This window comes from Cucumis melo, chromosome 10 (genome assembly GCF_025177605.1).
Source record: "Cucumis melo cultivar AY chromosome 10, USDA_Cmelo_AY_1.0, whole genome shotgun sequence".
Classification (NCBI taxonomy): domain Eukaryota; kingdom Viridiplantae; phylum Streptophyta; class Magnoliopsida; order Cucurbitales; family Cucurbitaceae; genus Cucumis; species Cucumis melo.
This window is the reverse complement of record NC_066866.1, coordinates 627472-650200: the sequence shown is the minus strand read 5'-3', so window position 1 is coordinate 650200 and position 22729 is coordinate 627472. Positions and strand designations below refer to the sequence as shown.

At 33.1% G+C, this 22729-nt stretch overlaps 6 protein-coding genes across 8 annotated transcripts; all 6 read right to left on the bottom strand.

Annotated features, from left to right (window-relative positions):
• Positions 1-701: 701 nt before the first annotated feature.
• LOC103489453 (ATPase GET3B) lies at positions 702-5377 on the bottom strand. 2 transcript variants are annotated; one of them, XM_008448643.3, is made up of 11 exons: positions 5063-5377; positions 4656-4867; positions 4504-4566; positions 4188-4298; positions 3729-3803; positions 3570-3638; positions 3430-3495; positions 2496-2570; positions 2326-2424; positions 1529-1663; positions 702-1297 (listed from the first exon to the last, which is right to left on the bottom strand). In XM_008448643.3, exons 1-11 carry the CDS (start codon positions 5247-5249, stop codon positions 1160-1162), a joined length of 1230 nt encoding a protein of 409 aa, XP_008446865.2. In that variant the 5' UTR covers positions 5250-5377; the 3' UTR covers positions 702-1159. The 2 variants fall into 2 exon arrangements, with proteins under 2 accessions (XP_008446865.2, XP_050946956.1); XM_051090999.1 differs by having other exon boundaries at positions 4656-4870; positions 5063-5336.
• An 862-nt stretch (positions 5378-6239) lies between these two features.
• LOC103489455 (uncharacterized) lies at positions 6240-9568 on the bottom strand. 2 transcript variants are annotated; one of them, XR_007824306.1, is made up of 3 exons: positions 8488-9568; positions 6878-7559; positions 6240-6474 (listed from the first exon to the last, which is right to left on the bottom strand). XR_007824306.1 is itself a non-coding variant. In XM_017044680.2 (2 exons), exons 1-2 carry the CDS (start codon positions 8549-8551, stop codon positions 7063-7065), a joined length of 561 nt encoding a protein of 186 aa, XP_016900169.2. In that variant the 5' UTR covers positions 8552-8814; the 3' UTR covers positions 6717-7062. The 2 variants fall into 2 exon arrangements, 1 of the variants encoding a protein (XP_016900169.2); XM_017044680.2 differs by lacking the exon at positions 6240-6474 and having other exon boundaries at positions 6717-7559; positions 8488-8814.
• Positions 9569-9660: 92 nt separating this feature from the next.
• On the bottom strand, positions 9661-11613 carry LOC103489456 (lysM domain receptor-like kinase 3). Its single transcript, XM_008448645.3, has one exon. It carries the CDS (start codon positions 11259-11261, stop codon positions 9969-9971), a length of 1293 nt encoding a protein of 430 aa, XP_008446867.2. The 5' UTR covers positions 11262-11613; the 3' UTR covers positions 9661-9968.
• A 4191-nt stretch (positions 11614-15804) lies between these two features.
• On the bottom strand, positions 15805-16783 carry LOC103489457 (probable acetyltransferase NATA1-like). The gene has a single exon (XM_008448648.3). The coding sequence runs from the start codon at positions 16678-16680 to the stop codon at positions 15973-15975; it is 708 nt and encodes a 235-aa protein (XP_008446870.1). The 5' UTR covers positions 16681-16783; the 3' UTR covers positions 15805-15972.
• Positions 16784-19383: 2600 nt separating this feature from the next.
• Positions 19384-20118, bottom strand: LOC103489458 (probable acetyltransferase NATA1-like). The gene has a single exon (XM_008448649.3). The coding sequence runs from the start codon at positions 20104-20106 to the stop codon at positions 19384-19386; it is 723 nt and encodes a 240-aa protein (XP_008446871.1). The 5' UTR covers positions 20107-20118.
• Positions 20119-20942: 824 nt separating this feature from the next.
• Positions 20943-21892, bottom strand: LOC103489459 (probable acetyltransferase NATA1-like). The gene has a single exon (XM_008448651.3). It carries the CDS (start codon positions 21736-21738, stop codon positions 21046-21048), a length of 693 nt encoding a protein of 230 aa, XP_008446873.2. The 5' UTR covers positions 21739-21892; the 3' UTR covers positions 20943-21045.
• Between the last annotated feature and the right edge of the window lie 837 nt (positions 21893-22729).

Genomic DNA, 22729 nt, shown 5'->3' with positions numbered 1-22729 from the left:
TTTTCTACTAGTAGACTATAATTGAACATTACGAGGATGATCATTCTTGAAAGACACTTCGAGATAATAAATTAGATACTAAGAAATGACCATTATTCTCCTATAGATTTCCAGAATCGAAGGGTGACACACTTTTGATGTATAAATAAATGTCCAAACATTATTTTTTGTGTTATAATTTTCCTCCTATCATTAATTATTCTATCGAAACATTGACTTTGATTATATACATGTAAATCAAATGCTTGACATAAGGGATTTAATATAAAGTTTTTGGTGAAATCAACTTTGAACTCAATGATGCATTGAATATATTGTTATTGTCTTACTTCATGTTTAAATATGCCAATTAATGGGACACCACTAAGTCAACTCCCACAAATTTCACCATCAAAGATTCTCATTAGGTAAACAAAGGCAATAAATAATAATAAAAGTAAAATAAATTTAAAAAAGTAAACAATATGTAAAATATATAGAGAAACTTATTGGTTGCATCAATTTCACCTTTCATTATGAATATTGTTCGACAAAGAAATAAGTATGATTCAGAGATTTATATGATACAGTGGAAGCACCAAATGAGCAGTTGACCCATCAATTTGGTTTTATTATTCTGCACCAATTGACTTGTTAGAACATTATCCTCTCAACTTCAAACGCCCAAAGACATTTCATCAGTAAGAAATCACAACAATATGTTGAAAAAATGCAACAAGGTGCATCCAATTCTCGATGCTAGGTCACTAAAAAACTTTGATTAGAACGTACCTTCGACCGAGAGATCAAGTTCTGAATCTTCCAAGTGCCGAATTTTCGAGAAAATACAAGAGCCCCAGCACCCAAATTTAAAAGGAAAGAATTACAAATGTTATTTTACTTCTAAACATTGTACCAAAAAGTATAAAACATTCATATCTATCACGCATTGTCCAGTGCGAACTACACGATACAGCGATACACCTTCAGCCTCTATTTCCTTTTTCTTTTCCTTTCAACTTTTTCCTAAAATCTCATGAATTCTAAAAACTGTGTTTGTGTTACTTCAACTATAGAGCTGCTGCAGTCGGTTGGCTGGCAGATAATAGGTCAAGAACCATAGAAGTGGGTAACAAAAAAGTTACCTGCAAATCGCATTCTGTTTTCTTGGACAATACAATCACTTCCAAATGATGTCTCCGAGAAATTTAAGAGCTGGAACACCTCGGATCTCCACATCGACTAATGGTGCTTCGATCACCAACAAGCTCGAGAGTTCTGGATCGTTTCGGATGAGATCCAAAGCACGCAATTGATCCTGAAATATTTTCAATTTAGCTACAGATTTATGCTTAATATTCATTGATGATAATTTTAACTGAATGGAGAAAGACCAGGATAAGCTAAGTTTCAAGATGATATAAATGAATGATGCAGCTTGCATTTTGGGACTAATTGTAAAAGTGATTTATACGATAATCAATAAGGATTAAGGAAAGATTATGCCAACAAATCGAAAAGATGTGTATATTTCCCATTGGTATGATACCTTTCTTTTCATTGCACAAAACTTGCAATCTGAAGCTGACGGAGGAAGAATCTGATTCACAATAAGCCTCTTGACAGGGACAGATTCCTTTTTCAGAGAAGCATGCAACCTTGATGATTCATTTACGGCCATAACCTTTGAAAAAATACGTAATGAGAACAACCCTCGTATATGATGAGCTCAGGTAGAACTAAAAGCAGATACGCAGAATATTCACTTTCCCTAAAGTTTGTTCTGGAACCAAACATTTACTTATTCCACATTCCACAATTTGTCGTCTACTGATAAATGAATCAATATAATTATTTTCATGTGATAGAACACAAATATATCGAAATATAAACTGTACCAAACTACAAAATAAATCGAGTAATTCGAGATGCTTGGACCCTCCCCTCTCAAGCCCTAATTCACTCACCAAAATATTCCCTAACTGCTCCCTTCCCCTCTCTCTATCTATAACCTGATATCATAACAACCTCCCAAGCTAATTACTAATATACTCCTAAAATCTTAATAACACCCTAATAACGTTCCTATCATCATGACATGCGTACCATACTAACAATGATAAACCGATTTTCCCACACAGAGAGAGAGAGAGGAAGTGGAATTTCCAAGACATGAATCTTCTGTCTTTTTGAACAAATGCGATTCAATGGAATATAAAAATAAATGAATAAAAACCTGATCAATATAAAGAGGTTTCATGGAAGGGAAAATAAAAACAAAATCGTGGCAAAGGTCATGCCTATCGTTAGTCAAGAACATATAACTATGACCAAATTGTTTAGTACCGTGGGGATTGTAACTATGACAAATTCCGTAGATTCTTTGTCACGAAAAAGCTCTCGAACTTTTACCATTCTTTCTCTTAATCTCTCTAACTTGTCAGCCTGCATGAAACAAATGTTATTATCTGAGTAGCAACGTAGGGTTGGTATTAACTCCATGACAGTTAGCTTACTGCATCCTGCCGCTTTTCTTCTTGCCCAAATACAGATTTAATGGCTGAGGTTGCTGAAGCTATTTTTTGTCTAAGCTGAAACATAGAGTGTGAAGAGAAAATTAAATGTCAAGATTAGAAAGAAGACCTAGATTAAACATTAAAATATCTTTTGAAAAAATAATTTAAAAAAGAATGCACTCCTAGTAGGGAACAGGAAGAATCTAACATGCAGTCTATAGATTGTTAAAGTTCCTTTTATTGTTCAAACAATCGTAAGCTATAACATTTGCGGTGAATTTAGGACATTTAAAGAGACATTGCAAGGGAAAAAGCAACAGAGTTATATAAACAATAGATGCATGACACTCAAAAAAGAGAACAAGATAAATAGAGGGCCAAAAAAGGAGAAAGCAAGTTGGAGAATAGAGAAACTTAGTACCGGATTTGAGAGAGCTCAATTTATACATAATCAATCTCCAAAAGTCATATCATAAGACAGAAATAAATTAAGATCTCACAAAACATATCATAATCAAAGTCTCAAAGTTTCTAGTAACACAATTCTGAAACAGTGGCAATCCTTCCTAGTCTGTCATGAACATGCCTCGATGGAAAATTAAGACTATTTCCACACATTTCTAGCAAGATCTCAGATTGCAGTAAGATTTCAAATAAAGATGCAGATCAAGGGAAAGGTAATCGATCAAATATGTCTTCTTCAAAGTTCAAAGCTGAAGCAAAATGCTAAATTAAGCAAGCATTCCTCGTGATGGAAGGTTTCGAAAAAGATGGAGCAAAAAGACTAAGATTGGAACGAAAACAACAATATATGTAGTAAGCAATGCCTTCAGAGATCTAATCAGGACATCCAGTTGGCATTTGAAATAGTACCAACAATCAATTAGAGATTAGATCCGGACCCATATCAAGTCGCCTTTTTAATTAATCATACCTTCAATATCTTGCCTATGGAAGCATCTAAGAAGTCTGGGAGGGATAGAAGCCTCAAAGTATGACCCTGATACACACAGAGAACAGAATATCAAATGAATGTCTACAATGATTAATTAGAGAATATGCTGGATAGCTTACCGTAGGTGCTGTGTCAAAAACTATGCGAGTGAACATGTTATACTCTGGAGACTCAAGAAATTGGATGACCTGGAAACAACTAGAATTAAATCCATGAGGAACCCCAAATAGATGTCAAGAATGAACAGAGAGCAAATTAAGCAACGATTGAATATATACCTTTGCAATTGCTATAGCTTCATCTAAACCAGGAGGCGGTGTGTCCAGCAATTCTCCGAGTTTCAACTCTCCTAACTTTGTCACTCAAAGTTAAGAAACCAGTCAAATAATTACACAAAGACAAAAGGGTTGCCAGCAGTGCATAACTATATTCCTACCTTCATGAGTTAATCAAAAAAAATGAGAGCAAATCAAAAATATCTATTCATTCAGACTTCTACGGAAGTTTAGCCCCTCTGTAATCTTAAATATAGAATAGCCCTCCGAGTATCAATAACTTGGAACTTTCAAATGTTTGTAGTTTGGGAAAGCAAGTGCAATATCATAACAAGCTTGAATAAGTGTTTAACATCTGAGCATGATCATGTCATGTAGCAATCTGATTCAGGGGTGAATTTCACAGTGTGTTACTTGAAACGACTCTATGTTAAATATAACTTTCCACATAATACACTTTACCTGGTCTACAAGCATTCCAAGGCCCATGCCATCCATGAAATCTTTTACGCCAGTTCCACCATTTTTCTGAGCAGTACTGCGGAATTCCTCCCTAGCCTTCTCAGGGTTTATCTGTCATCATGACACACATTTATTTGACCAGCTAGATGCATAATAGCAACAGCACAGTAAAACGGAAGTCAATTACTCCTAAATCCTAACCTAGTATGTAATCCCATATCTACACTTCTACATGGACCATGCGTAATAGAATAGGGACATATGAAAGGATAATAGACACTGATACATACAGTGTCAGTAAGTACTTCTATATTACCTCAAGGGCAAACAATGGAGAGTCAGGACCTTCAACTGGTACCAGTGTACCGCCAGTCAAATCCTAAAATCAAACAACTCATATTTCATCTTTGGAGTTCCACTTAAAGTTCACACTTCATAGCACAAGAGAGGAAAAAAAATGCATCATACCTGAGCAAATGAATCACTTAACGAATGTGCTGGATCCGTAGACACAACAAGCGTGGGGTGGCCGCTATTTGCAAACTTTACAGCTAGAGCGGCAGCAGAACTTGTCTTCCCAACACCTCCTTTCCCACCTAATAGGTAATACTTCCGCTCGGTTCCAGAGATCATACTCTCAAACCCTGCAACACCTTCCGCAGGGGTAGCCACTGATCTAACTGCTTTATAGACAAAATGAAAAGTTATTCACTACCAAAAATCGACATTGAACTTCAAATTCCGCATATTACAAACGATAGTTTTGAGCGCAAGTAGTAATTACGAAATTATCAATCAAAATCCAAGCAGCTAACAAAAAAAAAATGGATATATAATCAAACAGAAAAAAGAGAATAGAGTGGCGGTGAAATCACCTTGGAAAAGTTTTCGAGGCGGTTTTGTTGAAGTTGAAAGAGAAATGAAGCGGAAGGTTCTGGAGAAGAAGGGTCGAGGTAAGATCTTGGGGTGATGAGAGAGAAAAGCTGCCATTGCAATGGAATTTGTTGCAGCGGAACTGCGAATACAAGAAGAGAAAGTGGAAGGAAGACAGAAGCTCCCCATGGCTATGGCTTCTCTAGTGAATGAAAGTAGTTTTCTTCAAGTTTCAAGCTGCGTCAGGTTTCAGTACAACTGCTTCATCCGGATCCTCACCCTATGTCGGGTAGAACCCGCGAACCTGAACCGCCCTTCATCCACTCTAATCTATTTTTATCGATAATTAAAAAAATTGCATCATTTGAAAATGACCAAAAAAAAATTGAAAAAAATACTTATAGGTCCGAAAAAGAATTGAAACTATTTATATAATATATCGAAATTTTCGAGTAATATATTTTAGATTTTTATTATATTTTATAAATAATTTTAATTTTTCTATATTTGAAAACATCTTTTAGAAAAATATTTTAAATATGTACGGATAATCAGTGATATTTTGTTATATTTAAAAAAATATCATTTAAAATAATTTCTTCAAATAAAACAAATAATTTACCTTTTATTATATAATAAATTTTATCGAATTACACTATTTCCGGAAGCAATCTTATCAATTATGAACATTTTTTTCACATATTTTATGTACTTCAAGTTAAATTCTAGAAAATTATTGAAAATGACAAAAGTATTAGAAATATTTACAAAATATCAAATTATATCAACGATAAACGTTAATATAAATCAATCGATATATATTACAAAGTATATTAATATATATTAAATGCATTGATAGACCGATAGGAATTTATCGATATCTATTATTATAAAATTTGAAAATTAATATTTTAGATCATTCACTATATTTAAAAACACCCCTAAAACTCTTGTGTTTTTTTTATATGATCTATTTTAAGTGTGTTCAAAAATTAATCCAACTTTTTTTGAATTATTTATTCGTTGAGAATTTACTATTAAAAAAAAACTATGCTTTACACATTATACTATAAATCATTGATTCCTTTTCCCTAAGTATTTAATCTAATCTTCCAATTGCATGAGTGAAGTCAGATGAATAAATAACTCATTTCAATAGTGCAGTGTAGTAAATAGCAATTTAGTTAAAATAAGAACTACGTATATTTATTTAAATAACACACATAACATACGAAGATTAAAGCCTCAGGCAGAGTAAATGTCTGTTTTCTTCTTCTACTTAAAGTCAAACTTAGAACTGTATGGATTTTCACAAATATTGCACAAATTGCTTATAGAATAATACATATATTCAAAGACATCTGCAGTCATCTGTAGCCCATTGTGACGGTCATCCGAGTTGTTTGATTGCGTTCTGTAAGTTTAAAAAACAAAAACAAAACACTATCATATTGAATAACAATGATAATCTTGAAACTTGAAAATTTTCCTTTTTCAGTTTTCAAAAGGAAAACATGGATAGAAAGTGTTGCTAACAAATAAAAAAGTTAATGTAAAGAAGTAATGTTTATATTCTTAAACTTCAAAAACTAAAATCACGACGCAGGTTTCGAGTTTGGTGATGATTTCAGAGAGGACAAACCAAAAGATGAACGGTTCAGTTAATTGTGGTAGCTTCTTTGTTTTTTTCTTGTGCGCCAAACATTTGGTACATGAAGAAGTTAAAGATGAGTTTGTCAAATGTAATGATCAAGAGAACAATACACGAAAGGGGAATTAAAGATGAGTAACATTGGTTTGAATAAATGAAAACACACCTTAAAGGGAGCAGTTAGGCAGCCCCAAATCCCCAAACTTCTCCCAGCAGGTGCTGTTTCTTATAAATTTCACCGCAAAAACAAACCTCGAAATATCTTTTATCCGAACATCAAATATCCGAAATCGAAACCTGAGTTAAGTAACTATTTGTACACCTCTCAAGATAGATAAAGTTCCAAAATTTTCAGGATGTCTTTCCAGCCAAATCTTCAAGAGTCAAGCTTAGTGAATCGAGGGAACCTTTGCGAACTTCCTCACCACGAGCAGCCAGGAAGTCTTCCACGCTGCCTGGCTCGCCAAACCAACCAAGATGGTCGGCAATCAGGTGTAAATTGCTGCATCCACCGCAACGTGCCACCACCACACCCTTCTCATACGATTCGCGGCAAACTGTCTTGATTGATCTTGTCTCGCAGACTTTGCAAGTGAATATCATGGCAAGGTCATGCCTAGGGGATGGTTTTAAATTGGAGAGAACAGAGTACTTCACAGAAGAAGTATCGTCCTTGTTTTCATGAAGGGGATCACCCAATTCGGAAATAGGCCTCAACTTAGTGTCTTCATTGTCTTTAGATTCCTCAGCAATTGCTGGATTTGCCTCAGTGTGGGTTTCTCTTCTCAAAAATCTGTACCCAGTCAAGAACCATGAATTTGCAAATGGGTGAACTGGGGAAGCGCTTTCTGCAATCAAAATTGTTCTTGTTAGCAGTTTGAGCAAAAGAAATCACAAAAAGGAGAGATATTTGTTAAAGAAATACTTTTAATATGCTGAAGTATCTCGTCGCGAAACTAGAGAGTCAACTTGGGGGAAGAGATTCGTCGTATATAAATAGAAAGACTCTACCAACACGCCAATATAAATGAGTTTAAACACATTCAAATGAAAGAAACCGTCAATAATCGGACACCAAATAATGAAATCAATCCAAGAATATTTTGTAAATCTACAAGAAACTTTCCTCAAACTTTAGCACTTGAAGCGTCACAAGTTGTTTCAAAACTATAATGCAGCCTTTACACAGCCTCATTTCACTGCTACAGTCAAATCAGCCAGATTTCAAATTGTCTGTTCCAAAGCTCAAAACTCAATAACTAAGGAGATTTGTATGTTCGAACCCCATTTGAACTGGAGCATTAATACGAAATACACGGCCAAAAAATTCTTCCCGGATCTCCTTCTAAGTATATATTTAGCTTTAAGCGTTGAAATAAAATTAAATTCACTGTTATCCATCCGCTAAAACTTTTGGGTTTAGTGGTGATTTAAACCAAAGAAATGAATTTATCTTATATATCAGAAAGAAACAATACAAAACAGTGATCATAGATACACATAACTTCCACTTAATTGTCTTTTAGAAGTCGGAAACAATAGAAAACACTAATTTTACCAGCTCAACACAAGATATTCCTAGAACACAGAAAATCAAATTCACCCATTAGTGGAAAGGGAACAAAAAAGAAATAACAGGTGCCGTCGATTCCGGACGACAAAAATTTGAAGCAAAGCATCAGAGAAAATCAGGAACAGATAATAAATAGGTGATAGGAGTAAGAAAAATGGACCGATATTAGGGTTTCAGCTGAGAGAAGAGAAATGGAAGCTCACCGGGCGAAGGAGAGGTCTGTAACCGATGACGAAAAGCGAGAGAGAGAAATCGCCTCGCCGCCATTAAAGACCGGGAACGACGCTCCGAGTTAAAGAGAACAGATTTCCATCGGCAGGTAACGGCGGGATCCTCAGCAAGTTCCACATGATTTATAATTTCGCATTAAATACCCTAAACTAAATGTTCTTATTATAAAATATTTCACATAATTTTAAGTTTCTTTTTTGCATTGGTTTCTATCTTCCCAATTAAAAATTGTACTGATTTTTTCATAATTTTTTTACTCACAATTTTCATATTTCCTATTAGTTAATTTCTTAAGGAAAAAAAAACGAAAACTTTTTCTTTTTAACTTCGGCTTTGATTTGTAAACACCTTGAAAGCAACAAAAAAAAAAAAAAAAAACACAGTAAATTGAAATAATCTTTGGAATTTTTTACCACTTATAACAAGTTTTATGATATTATAAGATTTAGTTTAAAAAAAAAACAAACAAATAATTGTGACAATTCATTAAAACGTCTGCCACATTTTTAAATAAACAAAAAAACTGAATTTACTTCAATATAAGATAGGGATTGAATAAATTTTAAAAAATCACTTTTAAAAATGTTTTAAAACAAGACTTCTAAAATCTAAAAATTATTAAAACTAAATCTAAGTTTAGGGAAAAAGAACAAACAAACGTAACTAAAACGAAAACCATTAAAGATGTACTAAAGAAAACTATGTCAAATTAAAGAACAAATTTTGTAATTGTGTACACACTTGGAATGGAATGTCGTGACAGACAGTTGTGTACTGTTCTAATTTCCCGTATTAAATTTTATTTTCCTTTTTGTTTTATTACAAAGGCTGGATATTAAACAATTATTTTAAAAAAAAAATATCTTTATTGGTCACATTAATTTGAAAATAAAATATGTTATATATATTTTAATGATTTTTTATAATACACGTTGGTCGACAGCGAAAGAAGTAATTTTTTTTGTTTTAGTTTAAGTTTAGTATTAAAATATAGGTATCCCAATATATTAAAATCCTTATTAGTTTATTATATATTTTTTAGTACAATTGGATACCAAACATATTTTGTTGTCATGTTTAGTTAATGATGAATCTAATCACAATAAACTATATATTATAAATGAAAGTTAATTAAGGATCATATCAAACACAAAAGGCTATAATAACCACAATAAACTATATAATATACATGTAACCCCGTTTATTCATTTGCATATATAAAGAATTCATCTCAATATTTACATATTAATGTTCAAATGTCGCAAAATCCCCCATTAGAAAAAAAAAAGTTAAAATCTCCCAAAAATCTAATGAACACTTCTTCAGAAATTTAAACCAAATTCAAATTTATGTGCAATAAAATAAAAATCAATTAATTATGAAAATGTGAGGAAAAAGAAAAAGAAAGAAAAAATATATACTCTGGCAGTGTGTGTCGTTTCACTATCACCGTTCACCGAGGGGCAAGCGAAACCGACATGTCGACGGTTTTCCCAATGCTCTCAGCCCACCGGCTTGATTCAAGAAACAGCTTCGAAACCTTTCCAGCGACCCGACCCATATCCGGCCGCTTATCTGGGTCTTCTTCCACACATTCCAACCCGACAACAACCATTTTCTCCGCCACCTCCATCGGAAAAGAATCCCTCAATCTTCGGTCAACCCATGTCCGAATCCCACCGATCCCACTCTCCATCGCCTTTCTTGCCGTCTCTATCACACTCACTCTCACATATCCGCCGCGTTTCCCCTCATCGAAAATGTACTTCAACGCCTCGTCGCCGGAGATCAATTCCAGAACCACCACTCCGAACGCATAAACGTCGATTTTCTGACTCATCGTCCCGTTTGCCATCATCTCCGGCGCTATGTATCCTCTCGTCCCTTCCAATTTCATCTTCTTACTGTTAGATCGCTTCGGCCGCCTGTAAGTCGTAATCTCTAATTCATCTCCTTCTTCTTCCTCCCGCTCCTCCTCTGCCATTGCTAACTCGCCGCAGAGCTCCGCGGTACCAAAGTGGCAAATCTTCGCAGCTAGGGTTTCTTCCGTGATTACAATGCTGGAGCTCTTGATGTGATTGTGAATGAATTTGGAGTTCAAACCAGAACAATGGTGGACGTAATCGAGCCCATGCGCTAAATCGGTAGCGATTTGCATCCGAGAAATCCACGTCGAGAGGACGGTAAAATTGGGGTTTCTCGGATTCCGAAGACATTCCGCCAAACTTGCTCCGGCGATAAATTCATACACCAGATAAATATAATTCCCCGAAATCGACGCGCCAAGCAGCTTCACCAAACTGTTATGATGGCTCCGGCAGATAACAGACAATTGATGCTTCAACTCCAGCAGTTCAATCGGGCGGAGCAATTTCCGCTGAAAGACGATAACGTCTTTTCCCCTAATTGAGCACCTCCAGGAAGATGACGAGGAGGAGGAAGAGAAGGGTTTAGAGAGGAAATTGTTGGTAGCAGAACGAATCTCAGAGAACTCGTAAATGAGAGGGTTATCAGGAAGAGAATCCTTGAGACTAGCAAGCGATGCCCGACTAGAAGCGGAAGATTTAGAGGAACCCTTAGTGCTGGATTTAGTATCGGTGGTGGTGATATTGTAGCTGGTGAAATTGAGAGAACTGGAAGGATCTGCATAGGAAGAAGAGGCGTAGGTTTTGGAGGTTCGTTGATGGCGAGAAGATCTAGGGCTGGCAGGGTCGATCACGTCCGTGCTCTTCTTAGTCTTGCACATCGGAGTGACGAAATCGAGAATTGGAAATCAGAAAACATAGGGACTTGTAGAACGTAAAGAGAATGAAGAATTGGGGGGAAGAATCATAGAAGGAGGCGGAAACGGCGGCGGTTGAAAAGGGGAAATGCAGATGGATTAGTAAATTAGGGTTTGGTGCGTAACAGAGATTGAGAGATTCTGAGTAATGTCACTGTCGATCGGAGAAGACGAAACAAAAAAGGGAAGAGGAAGAAGAGGAGACGCGACCAAACGTAGGATGATTGAAACGGTTCCGATATTGATTAATTAATGAAAGATAAATGCCTACGAGAATTTTCTTCTCCGGCAATTCCACGCGGGTGTTGTGGGCAAATTCATAAGGAGAAATTTATAATTAATTAATTAATTAAGTGATCTATTTTTTAATTAAAAAATACGACAATAGCTAATTTTTAGATTAATAATTCGTTGCATTTTTCCACCTATATCCCTATAAAAAAATTATTATATTGTGAGTTTGTCTTTTTTTATGTAAAAAAACAAAAGTGTATCACATAACAACATAACAAGTTGTTATAATTGGATATTTGGTGGGTGAGATAATTGTGCTACGAGCCTTGAGATAACCATTAATTTAAGAGTAATTATCAAATCGATTGAAAAATGAGAGGGGTTGATTGGAGTCGGTTTGGAAAATTTCAAAAAATAATTTACGAGTGTCAAATCGATTAAATCCGACCGATCGGACAAAGATCGACCGATCTTTACTCATCGATATCATGGTCAATGTTGGTTTAAACATTTACTAAACAAATTATGGTTTATTTGGTGACGACTTTGTAAAAGAAGAAAACGATTTTGAGAGACTAAATATAAATAATTGAAGAATTAAAATTGAATAAATTTTAAAATATGAAATTGAGAAGGATACTTTTACTTCTTTGAACCTCCTGCAAAAGGATGCAATAATTTACAAGCTAGTTGAACTTAACTATACATGTAATAATAGAAAGAAAAAACAAAAGCTATTTTTCTTAAAAAATAGTTATATTTCACAACAAATGGAAAAAAAAAATTATTAGACGTGTAAATATTTATTAACATTTTTGACAATTTCCAATAAAACAACAAATTCTATTAAGAACATTCTGCAGGAAAAAGAAAAGAAAAAAAAAAGCTGAATTGTAAAAGGAAGCTTTGGACCCAATCTTCGAGAAGTTTATACGTAACGAGTGAGATAATCGATGATGTAAGCCAAGAAATTCATATGTACATAAATACAATGTTTCTAATTTATTTATTATGAATCCAAATGAATGCAAAATTAATACTAATAAATCAAACCTCTCCCACTAATCTAACTATTAATAGCCCTAACGTGTATAAGTTAAACCTATATTTTTCAAACTAAACCACGCTTTCGGTCTAGATTTAGAGAACTCGAGTTCACTCTTAATTTTGTACTCTTTACGTAATATATAAAAATCTAATTTTATTTTATATCGTTAATTTATCAAATACTAAATAGATTTTTTAATTCTTTCTAGTCTCAAGTTAAAGTCTTAATTTTTATGGAATTATGAAACCCTCCATCAACAGAAGAAAATCGAATGACATAATGAATAAGATACGAATAATTATTTTAAAAATAGATAATTTGGATTCTCATACACAGCAATTAACTAATGATATTTTTGTCTGTGTATAGTGTCTATACTTTAGAATTATAGTATAAGAGATTATAATAGAATTAGTCACAGTAAATAAACTAAGATGGTATTTCAACATTTTTTAAACTATAAATTGAGTCACTACAATACATAGTCAAGTTTCATAACTCAAATGGTTCAACGTTTCGTCGAAGTAAGTATAACTATATTAACTAACAAATAACATATGTATGTTATCGACTAAGAAACAATATGACGTTCTAATTCTTCCCCCTCAAATTCCAAATTCCAAATTACCCACACACATTTACTGTTGTTTGGTCGTTTTTGATCAAATATCTTTAACATCTAAAATTTAAGTTTAGTTTTTATACATCATCGAAATTCAAAAGTAATATATTTGAGATAATTTTCTAAATAATCATAAGCAGAGAGTTGAATAGGTAATTGACCTAACAAATAATAATATCACGTCAATTTAGATTGATTAGATATCATTAATCTAGATTTTGTACTTTATTCAAAACTTCAGATATTAAATAAAACATAAATTCAAAATCGAACAACAAAATATATTAATCTTGAAATTTCGATTAATAAGTAATTAGAATTTCAAGATATTTCCATTTAGTTTTCTTTATAAAGCAATATTTTTAGTGGAAATTAAAGTTTCCAACCTTTTGATGGGTGTGGCCAATTATTATCTTGAAACTTTTCCACCAAATAATGTCTTAGAAAAATGTGTCAATTTTTCCACAATCCACAGTGTTCTACACAAATTCAAATTCATGGAGACTATAACTTGACCACTGTGGATTGAAATCAAATTTCATACACATGAGCTAAAGTACACATTGCTAAATCGTAATTGGTACTTTGTCTTATTGGGTTCCAAATCTTTCATACCACCATTTGATGTAATCAAAAGAATAGAAAAGGAAATTAAAAGATTAATTAACTAAACAAAATTTAATTGAAGAAAGTATATAATTGAAATTCTGGGATGCTTTCTAATCACATATACTTTACAAAAAAGTCATACACAATTGGTTTATTACCTAATAAATATGACCTAGATAAGGTTCTTAAAAATATATATACTTTGAAAAGCACAAACTCTTATGTTTCATATTTTCTCCAACTTCACACTGCTTTTTCATATATAAAAATTCAATGATGGTTCGTTGGATGGTTCTAAATGGATGTTTGAGGCAGTCGTTATTCTAGAACTTTAGTAATCACCTCAAATACCATGTTGTATTCATTAATTAACTACAGTCAACATCTTTTTAAAATCGTAAATTTTTACTATTTTTCATTCCTCGTTCTTTATTCTTTACTACAATATTTGTTTTTTTCTTTTCTAAACTAAAATAATTTATAATTTAAACATGTATTGTTATAATACATATTAAATTAATCTACATCTCAAATACAAATTATATACTTTCGTCTAAGTTCTTTTGTTTCTTAAGATGCCACGTTTAAAAAAATCGAAACAACATTTCTATTTGGTTTTCGAGAATGCATTCTACAATATACAAGATACTCAATTTTTTATAATGATTTTCAATTATCTTCGGTAAAAAGAAGATAAATTCTAAACCAAAAAAAATTGTTTTGGTCTTAATATAACGAAAATAAAAACCAAACACCAAATAGTTTTAGGTTTTGAAAGACGAGACTGCATTTTATATGTTCTGTCAACTTTAAAATCTACGTTTATAAAGTTAAGAAAATTGTCTAATGGATCTCACATTTTAATAACAGAATTTTTAAAAATTTAAAACTTAACACCTAAGTTTATGATTTGAAAATTAGAAAAGGTACTAAATGATCATATGGCACTAAATCGCTTGGACCTATATATATATGTGGTTGGGCTAATTTCTAATAAATGGATTCTAAACAATGTTAGTTTGCTTCTGCTGATATCCTTGTGCTCAAATTCTTCAAATATTGGAAGCAAAGCAACTCCTCATGTTTTCCTCACACAAAACCCCTATGAAATTAGAGGTGAGCATCGATAGGGATCAAAAATCGACCGTATTGTCAATGAATCTATTAAAGCCATGTGTTCAAACTAAGTAGAACAATAAAGTTCGATGATTTTTTTTTTAAATGTTGGTTTAGATTTTTTTCCAAATTGACACCCAACCAAACCCCTAATGGACCATCTTCGATTAGCTTTGTTTTTGGTCAAAATGCCTCCTCATCTTAATCAAACCGTAGACGCCTACTCATCTCCGACCCCAACAGGAGATGCTTATCTCCGACCCAATGTGGTTTTGGTTTACCAACTCGGTTTTTTTGGGTCCATCAGGTTCACCCCTTCACAGGGGTTGAAAGTTGACTAAGATTATGAGCACAAAAGGTTTGTTGGTGAGGGTGATGAGTGGTGAGTCAGGGAAGAAGGCAGCACAATGCAATGGGAAGAAAGGAACCCAATGACGGCGGAGAAAATAGCGAGTGGTATATGATGCAAACAAAAGGTCAATATCCATTGTTTTCAAAATTCGAGTCACTAAAAACAACATTAGTGATGCAGATTGGATTGGCAATAAATTAAGAGATCACCAAAATACTCCATCAACCCTTCAAAAAGGAGGCAGCAAGAATAAAGAAGGTTACTAAATGCAATTTATTGCCTTCTCCATGGTGCCAAACTTAAACTTAGTCGTATTGGCATGCCTTCCCTCCTTGATACTTAGAGATAAGAAGCTCACAATCAACCACCCATATGGTGGGTTCAGAATACAAACAGAGATACTAGGAAAAGCACACAATTACAGAACCTTTTCATTGGTCATTTCTAAGTAAAATTAGAGACAATGAGAGAAACCCACATCAAAACTGAGCAGAATAATATTGACATCAACGGCAGAAAATGAAGATGACAAACACAACATGATCAAAAACCACTAAAAAGAAGAAACGTTTCAGAGATTAACGTCAACTAAAACCATACGCAGATACGAAGATATCCAAATGGAAAATATATCAGCCACATTTCTCTTCAGTTTCTTTTAAGTGTAACAAAAGCAAGAAAAGGGGAAACAAAGTCAGATATCATCTCCATAAACCTCAAGAGATTTGCCAGTGAGTCTGCAGATTCTCCACTCCGGCAAGATTTGAGCACCCATTTCCTTGTAAAATCGAATCGCATTCTCATTCCAATCAAGTACCACCCACTCCACTCGTCCATAATCCATTTTCACGGCCTGTTTGGCCACCGCCGACAGCAAAACTTTACCCAAGCCCTTCCTCCTATAACACTCTCTCACAAATATATCCTCCACATAGAAACCAGGTTTCCCTAAGAAGGTTGAGAAGTTAGGGAAAAACAGAACAAACCCAGCAACCACCACATTCTCATCTTCCGATTTGAAAACCTCCCATTCCGGATCGTCCACAGGGAGGTCAGAATTGATGATCCGTACGACAGGGGCGTAATTAGGGTTATAGTTATGAGGGGAGTTTTCGGGGAAGGGTTTAGTGGAAACTTCAAGGATGAAAACTGTGAAGGATTGGAACGGCGTAGAGGAGAAGAGATAAGCGGAGAGAGAAGATTCGGTGGCAGAGAAGAGATGAGTGAGACGTTCGAAGACCGCCATTTGGTGAATAAGCTTGTGAATGTGAGGGACATCAGAAAGAGCCGCGAGACGGACACGGGAGAATAGAGGGTGACCGATTGGAGTTGAATCGGCTGGGACGGTGGAGGGGGGAGACGGGGTTGGGGTGGGGGGCGGCGGAGGAGCGGCGGCGGCCATTGTCAGTGAAGTAGAGAAACAAAAAGAGGTGATCCGTCCGATTGAAGGTAACTGAGAAAACGTAGTAGCGGTTTTACTTGTGAGGCGAAGAATAGAGCCGATGGGGGGATTTGGTTTTAAGCGATTTCAAAGGGTAAAATTGACTTTTAATTATTATCAAATCTAGAAATTTCTGGACATTCGCTGAGTCACTCAACATCACTCATTTCAAGTTCGTCTTTTTATCCAAAGTTCCATAAAGTAACAATAATTATTAATCACAAAAAGAATACTTAAATTTTGAATCAACAATAATTTTTCCTTAACATTATAATATGAAAGCAAATATTAAATGTCCCAAAGTATGGATTAGGAGTGGTAGGGATTAAATAATATAAGATTAAATTTATTTTTATTCAATAACTTAAATTTTGTTATTAATTAATAATTTAATAACGAAATTAATTTTAAACTTATATTTATTTATTAGACTAAACTTTTAAGTCAATTAAATGAACAAACAATAGTTTATTCCTCGTTAGTTTGTGTTGTTTATATACATTTGATAGCCAAAAAATACGTTATATCTACAAAATAAAAAAAAAATTATGATATGTTTTTTAATTTCGTATTCTTAAATGCAAAGATATATTATAAATTTAAATTAAAAAAGTGGTGAACTAATTAAAGAATCCTAAATATATTAAAAAAATTAGTTAAATTAAAACACAATTCAAATTTAACGAAGGGAGGAAAATTCGGTTGTTTTATCTGTATATATTCCATTAGGTTGAAATTTTAAATTATATCGTATTTGAAAAATAAGCTATTTTATTCTAATTTTGCTAAGTTTGGATATCACCACCATTGATATTTTGAATTATTTTGAATTACGCTTTATCTAATACACGATACATGAATTCAACAAATTCACTATACAACGGTACTAAGGACAGGTGTGTGGCACACTACTGTCAAGAAAACACTTGTTAATCCTATTTTTCTAGTATTACTAATATTAATGAAGTTTCTTTGGAATGTTTGGGAGTAATGAGTGAGTTATAATAGTCTTGGGTTTAGAAGGTACATTATTTTAGTTTTAATTTGAATCTAAGTGGTTATTGTAACCTACTAGGTCTATCGTTAATGTGTTTCTTATTGGAATTAAATTTATACTATGAATTCACAATGTCCTCTAAAAAAAATGAAAAAATATTGATCTTATTTTCATAATATATGCATTGCTTTGGGAATGAACTTACTTTGATGGCGTTTTCTTCCATTGATAACTTTAATTAAAAAGGTTAAATTATAAGATGTATTTAAATTTTGTCACTGACTTTTACATTATTTATTTATGTTCATCAAGAGGGTAAATTTGCCATTTTCTTTTAAATTTAAAACTTATATTCGTATATTTTTACGAACAAAATTTAGTGACAAAAAGAATTTGATGCTTTGATGGTGTTGGCCCGTGATACAAATAAATCTCCTTCTCCTTTATAATGGGATAACTCTCACGTTTATTTTCGTTTTTTTTTCTATAATATATATATATTAAGGTAATTATAAAAGTTAACGATTTTTAAATTAATTATTAACTATGTAACAATATTTTTAAAAAATTACAAACATAATAAAGTTATAAGTGATAAACTTCTATGATTGATAGATCCTTATGGTTTATGAGTGATAGACCAACATTTGCTACATGGTCTATTAGTGCTATGATTGATAGATTTTGACAGGTTTTTCTATATTTAGAATTTTTTTAATACGTTATTTACCTTTTATCTCTCGTTCAACATATATATAATTGGAATTTTATCGATATCTTGATCTAAGGGTAAATTAGTCCATTTGTATGAAGTGAAAATATTTTGTTCATTTCCTTGATTTTCTTGTCAAGAAAATACGTAAAGAAGTTAATCGATTTACTTAATTTGAATAAACTTTATCCATTTATCTAGAGTGTTGCTTTGAGTTATTTCTCTATTGGTATATATATTTAATTATTAGGTGGATTGATCAATCTAACATCCCAAATTCTAACTTTTTATTTACAAAAAGTAATGTTCAAATTGTTAGTTTTGACGATTCCATTACAGTAAAAAGGAAATAAGGCATATATAAAAATGTGGAATTTTTAAATAGTATTGTCGAACTTAAACTAAGTTATTTGATAATATTTTTAATTTATTTTATTTCGCACATCTCGATAGAACCATAGATATTTTCACGCTTTCATGGATTCGATATCAAATATATTTATTTATTAACATCTTAAATTTTAAATGTTTACTTTTGTATTTTTTTTTAAATATCATTCGAAATCAATATTTCTATCTAAACTTTGTTAAAAAGAACTTATATAACATTGTTTTAAAAAAAAAAAAAGAAAAAAGATATCACGGAGAATTGTCAAAATTAATAAATTTAACAAAATATTTACGATATATAGTAAAATTTTAGATTATATAATAATAGTCATCGATAGAAGCTAATATAGTAGCTTTGATAGACCCGATACACAAATTTGATAAAATCAATCTAAAATTTTATTAAAAATGGTAAATATTTTAGACTATATTTGAAAATGATATAAATATTATAAGTTAATTTGCTATTAATTTAGTCTTTCATAAATACCATTTACCCATGAAATATACATATAATTTATATATAGTTTTTTTCTTTTAATCATTTACTTTACTAAATTCATAATTATCCATAATGATTAAGCAAACTAAGTTCACAATCATTTGTCTGAAGAACTCGAAGAGAATCGCCGGTGAGATCACAAACTCTCCACTCTCCCAAAATCTGGGCACCCATTTCTTCATAAAACTTAATCGCTCGCACATTCCGTTCAAGTACTACCAATTCCACTTGACAATAATCCATTTCCACCGCCTGATTCACCACCGCAGACAGCAACATTTTCCCCAAACCCTTCCTCCGATAACATTTCCTCACTACAATAGCCTCCACGAAGAACCCAGGCTTCCCCAATAAGGCCGAGAACTTGGGGAAAAACAGAACAAATCCAGCAACAACAACGTTTTCATCTTCCGATTTGTAAAGCTCCCGTTCTGGATCGTCCACAGGGACTTCGGAATCGACGATTCGAACAACAGGGGAGTAATGAGAGTTGGAGTTATGAGGAGAGTTTTCGGGGAAGGGTTCATGGGAAACTTCGAGGATGAACATGGTAAAGGATTGGAAAGGTGGGGAGGAGAAGAGATGGGCGGAGAGGGAAGATTCGGTGGCGGAGAAGAGGTGAGTGAGGCGTTCGTAGACGGCTATTTCGTGGATTAGCTTGTGAATGTGAGGGATATCGGAGGGGCCCGCGAGACGGATTCTGGAGAACAGAGGGTGGGCGATTGGAGTTGAATCGGCTGGAACTGGGGAAGCCGACGGCGGTGGTTGGTGAGCAGCAGCGGCCATTGTTGGTGAAGGGGAAAGAATTGATATGACGAATAAGTCTATGGCGGATTTGCTTTTAAACGGTTTCTAAAGGGTAAATTTGTCTTTCCAAATTATTGGTTTCTATTATTTTAATTAAACTTACAATTCCTATAGTTTTATGAACATAATTTAGAAATAATGCACTTCTTTAATGGAAAAAAAAAAAAAAAAAAAGCTTCACAAAGGGAATGCTATGCAATTGATTGAGGGTGTTAAAGAATTTTCTTTTTCAATATTGTATACAATTACATTGTTTAAGTGTATTAAATAATTGTAAATGTCCAAAAAAATTAGATAAACGTGCTTAATTTATCCTTTGAAAGAATATATATGAATCAATATGATAATATTTTTGATAATCTGCTTGTTTAAATATCATAAATTTATGTACATTTTCAAAATTTAATATAATTCGAACTTATATATAACATTTCCATCAAAAAGATTTATCAACTATTAACATTACTCTTCCATTATTACAACTCTTACATCTCCCTCTTGCTTTAGGAATTTTCTTCCCTCTTGAAGATCGCATGCATATTTTTTTTTATGGATTATGTTTGTTCACTTATCAAAATTACTCTTTTCCTTTTTACTCACTTGATTTCCTAATTGATCTTTATTTACTTGCGACTTAGAAACTATGATTAGTTAAGTTTTAGATGAATTTTGAATTAAAAAACAAAATGAAGTTTTTTTTTTCTTGTTACTATCAATTATTTGTTTATAAAATCCATATATGTATTGAATTTATATACAAAGCAATTAGGTACGGTCTAGACCACAACTAATCTCATGCTTCCAGTACTCCTTATTCAACAAGAAAATAATAAAGTGACAATTGACACGTTAATACTCATTATATATATCCCTAATTTTTCTTAGTAGGTCAACTATGAGAATGAGATATAATGGAAATTAACTTTCATATGCATTTTTGTGAACTCTAAGAGCATCGCAAATGATTATACATATTCTCCATTCCGCCAAGATCGGCGCACCCATTTCTTCATAAAATTTAATCGCATTCACATCCCAATCAAGCACCGCCCACTCCACTTGACAGTAATCCATTTTCACGGCCTGATTCACTACTGCCAACAGCAATATTCTCCCCAAGTCCTCCTTCCTCCGATAACAATCCCTCACTGCAATAGCCTCCACAAAGAACCCAGGCTTCCCCAACAATGAAGGAAAATTCGGGAAAAACAGAACGAAACCAGCAACAACAACGTTTTCATCCTCCGCTTTGAAGTTTTCCCGTTCTGGATCATCCACGGGGAGTTCAGAATCGAGAGTTCGAACGACGGGGGTGTAATTAGGGTTAGAGTTATGGGGGGAGTTTTCGGAGAAGGGTATAGGGGATACTTCGAGGATGAAAACGGTGAAAGATCGGAACGGTGGAGAGGAGAAGAGATTGAGGGAGAGAGAAGATTCAGTGGCGGAGAAGAGATGAGTGAGGCGTTGGTAGATGGCCATTTGGTGGATGAGCTTGTGAATGTGAGGGACATCGGAAGTGACGGCGAGACGGACTCGGGTGAACAAAGGGGAGCTACAATGGAATGGAACTGTTGAGGCTGGTGGTGGAGGATGGGGAGCCGTGACGGCCATTATTGGTGAAGCGAAGCAAGAGAAACTAAAAGCCGATGGGTCCGATTGAAGAAGAAGGTTGTACGATGAGAGGACACTTAATTAAAGGTAAATTTGTCATGTTTTTTTAGTATTATTTTAACTAAAACTTCCTATATTTTTACGAACAAAATTTAGTCGCAAAAGGAATTTGATTCTTCGAATGTTTTCTATCTTTCTTTTTTTCCTTTTTTTTTTTTTATCTCCGATTTCTTTCCATTCTTTTTTACAATTCTTTTTCTTCTCCTATTCTTTTTTTTTATCCGTGATTTATTTTCATAGTCTTTTCTTACGTCTTGAAAAAATTGTTTGAATTGAAGTTCAAATCTAAACGAAATCATGTAATAAAATTAAACGATAGTCGTGTACCAAACAATAAACAAATCTATTATGAGTGTGGTTGACAAAACTTTTTATTATGAACTTGTAGATGTTTTTCGTTTTCGAAATTGTCATAATGTAAACATTTTGTCGCTTTATTATATTTTTGAAAAGACCCTGATTCATTGATAAATTTGTCCGTTAATTTTTTCTAGACTCAAGTTCAAGCTTCATATTATTTTTTTCAATCTTCCTAAACATTGGAGGCATATGATTTTGATCAATCTCACTCACAATTTTAATACTTAATTTTTTATTCATTTTGTTCGATATTTCACATTATTTGCTTTAATTTGCAATTGTGTATTGAATTAACATAACATGTCAGTGTTAAAACTAAAATTGAACAATTGATATCATAGGAACTGTGAGTGAACAAATTTTATACTATAAAGACAAAAATAGAATTTTAATAAAAAAAATTGTTAACTGTTAAAATGACATTTAAAATTATTGGATCAAATTGCTTATTTTAAACATTAAATAATCAAACTAAAATTAATCCAAACATGCAGAAATGATATTATAGTCTAATATAAAATAAAAAAGAACAAAGATAATTTATTGGGATATAGTTCATATTGGAACTTGA

Excerpts from the sequence above, each read along its gene's own strand:
- LOC103489453 (XM_051090999.1), bottom strand. The coding sequence starts at position 5,249 with ATGGGGAGCTTCTGTCTTCCTTCCACTTTCTCTTCTTGTATTCGCAGT. Across the intron at positions 3,639-3,728 it reads AAGCTATAGCAATTGCAAAG|GTCATCCAATTTCTTGAGTC; the intron begins GTATATATTCAA and ends AGTTGTTTCCAG. Across the intron at positions 1,298-1,528 it reads TTTGTGCAATGAAAAGAAAG|GATCAATTGCGTGCTTTGGA; the intron begins GTATCATACCAA and ends AAAATATTTCAG.
- LOC103489455 (XM_017044680.2), bottom strand. The coding sequence starts at position 8,551 with ATGGCGGCGAGGCGATTTCTCTCTCTCGCTTTTCGTCATCGGTTACAG. Across the intron at positions 7,560-8,487 it reads ACAGACCTCTCCTTCGCCCG|AAAGCGCTTCCCCAGTTCAC; the intron begins GTGAGCTTCCAT and ends TTTTGATTGCAG.
- LOC103489456 (XM_008448645.3), bottom strand. The coding sequence starts at position 11,261 with ATGTGCAAGACTAAGAAGAGCACGGACGTGATCGACCCTGCCAGCCCT.
- LOC103489457 (XM_008448648.3), bottom strand. The coding sequence starts at position 16,680 with ATGGCCGCCGCCGCTCCTCCGCCGCCCCCCACCCCAACCCCGTCTCCC.
- LOC103489458 (XM_008448649.3), bottom strand. The coding sequence starts at position 20,106 with ATGGCCGCTGCTGCTCACCAACCACCGCCGTCGGCTTCCCCAGTTCCA.
- LOC103489459 (XM_008448651.3), bottom strand. The coding sequence starts at position 21,738 with ATGGCCGTCACGGCTCCCCATCCTCCACCACCAGCCTCAACAGTTCCA.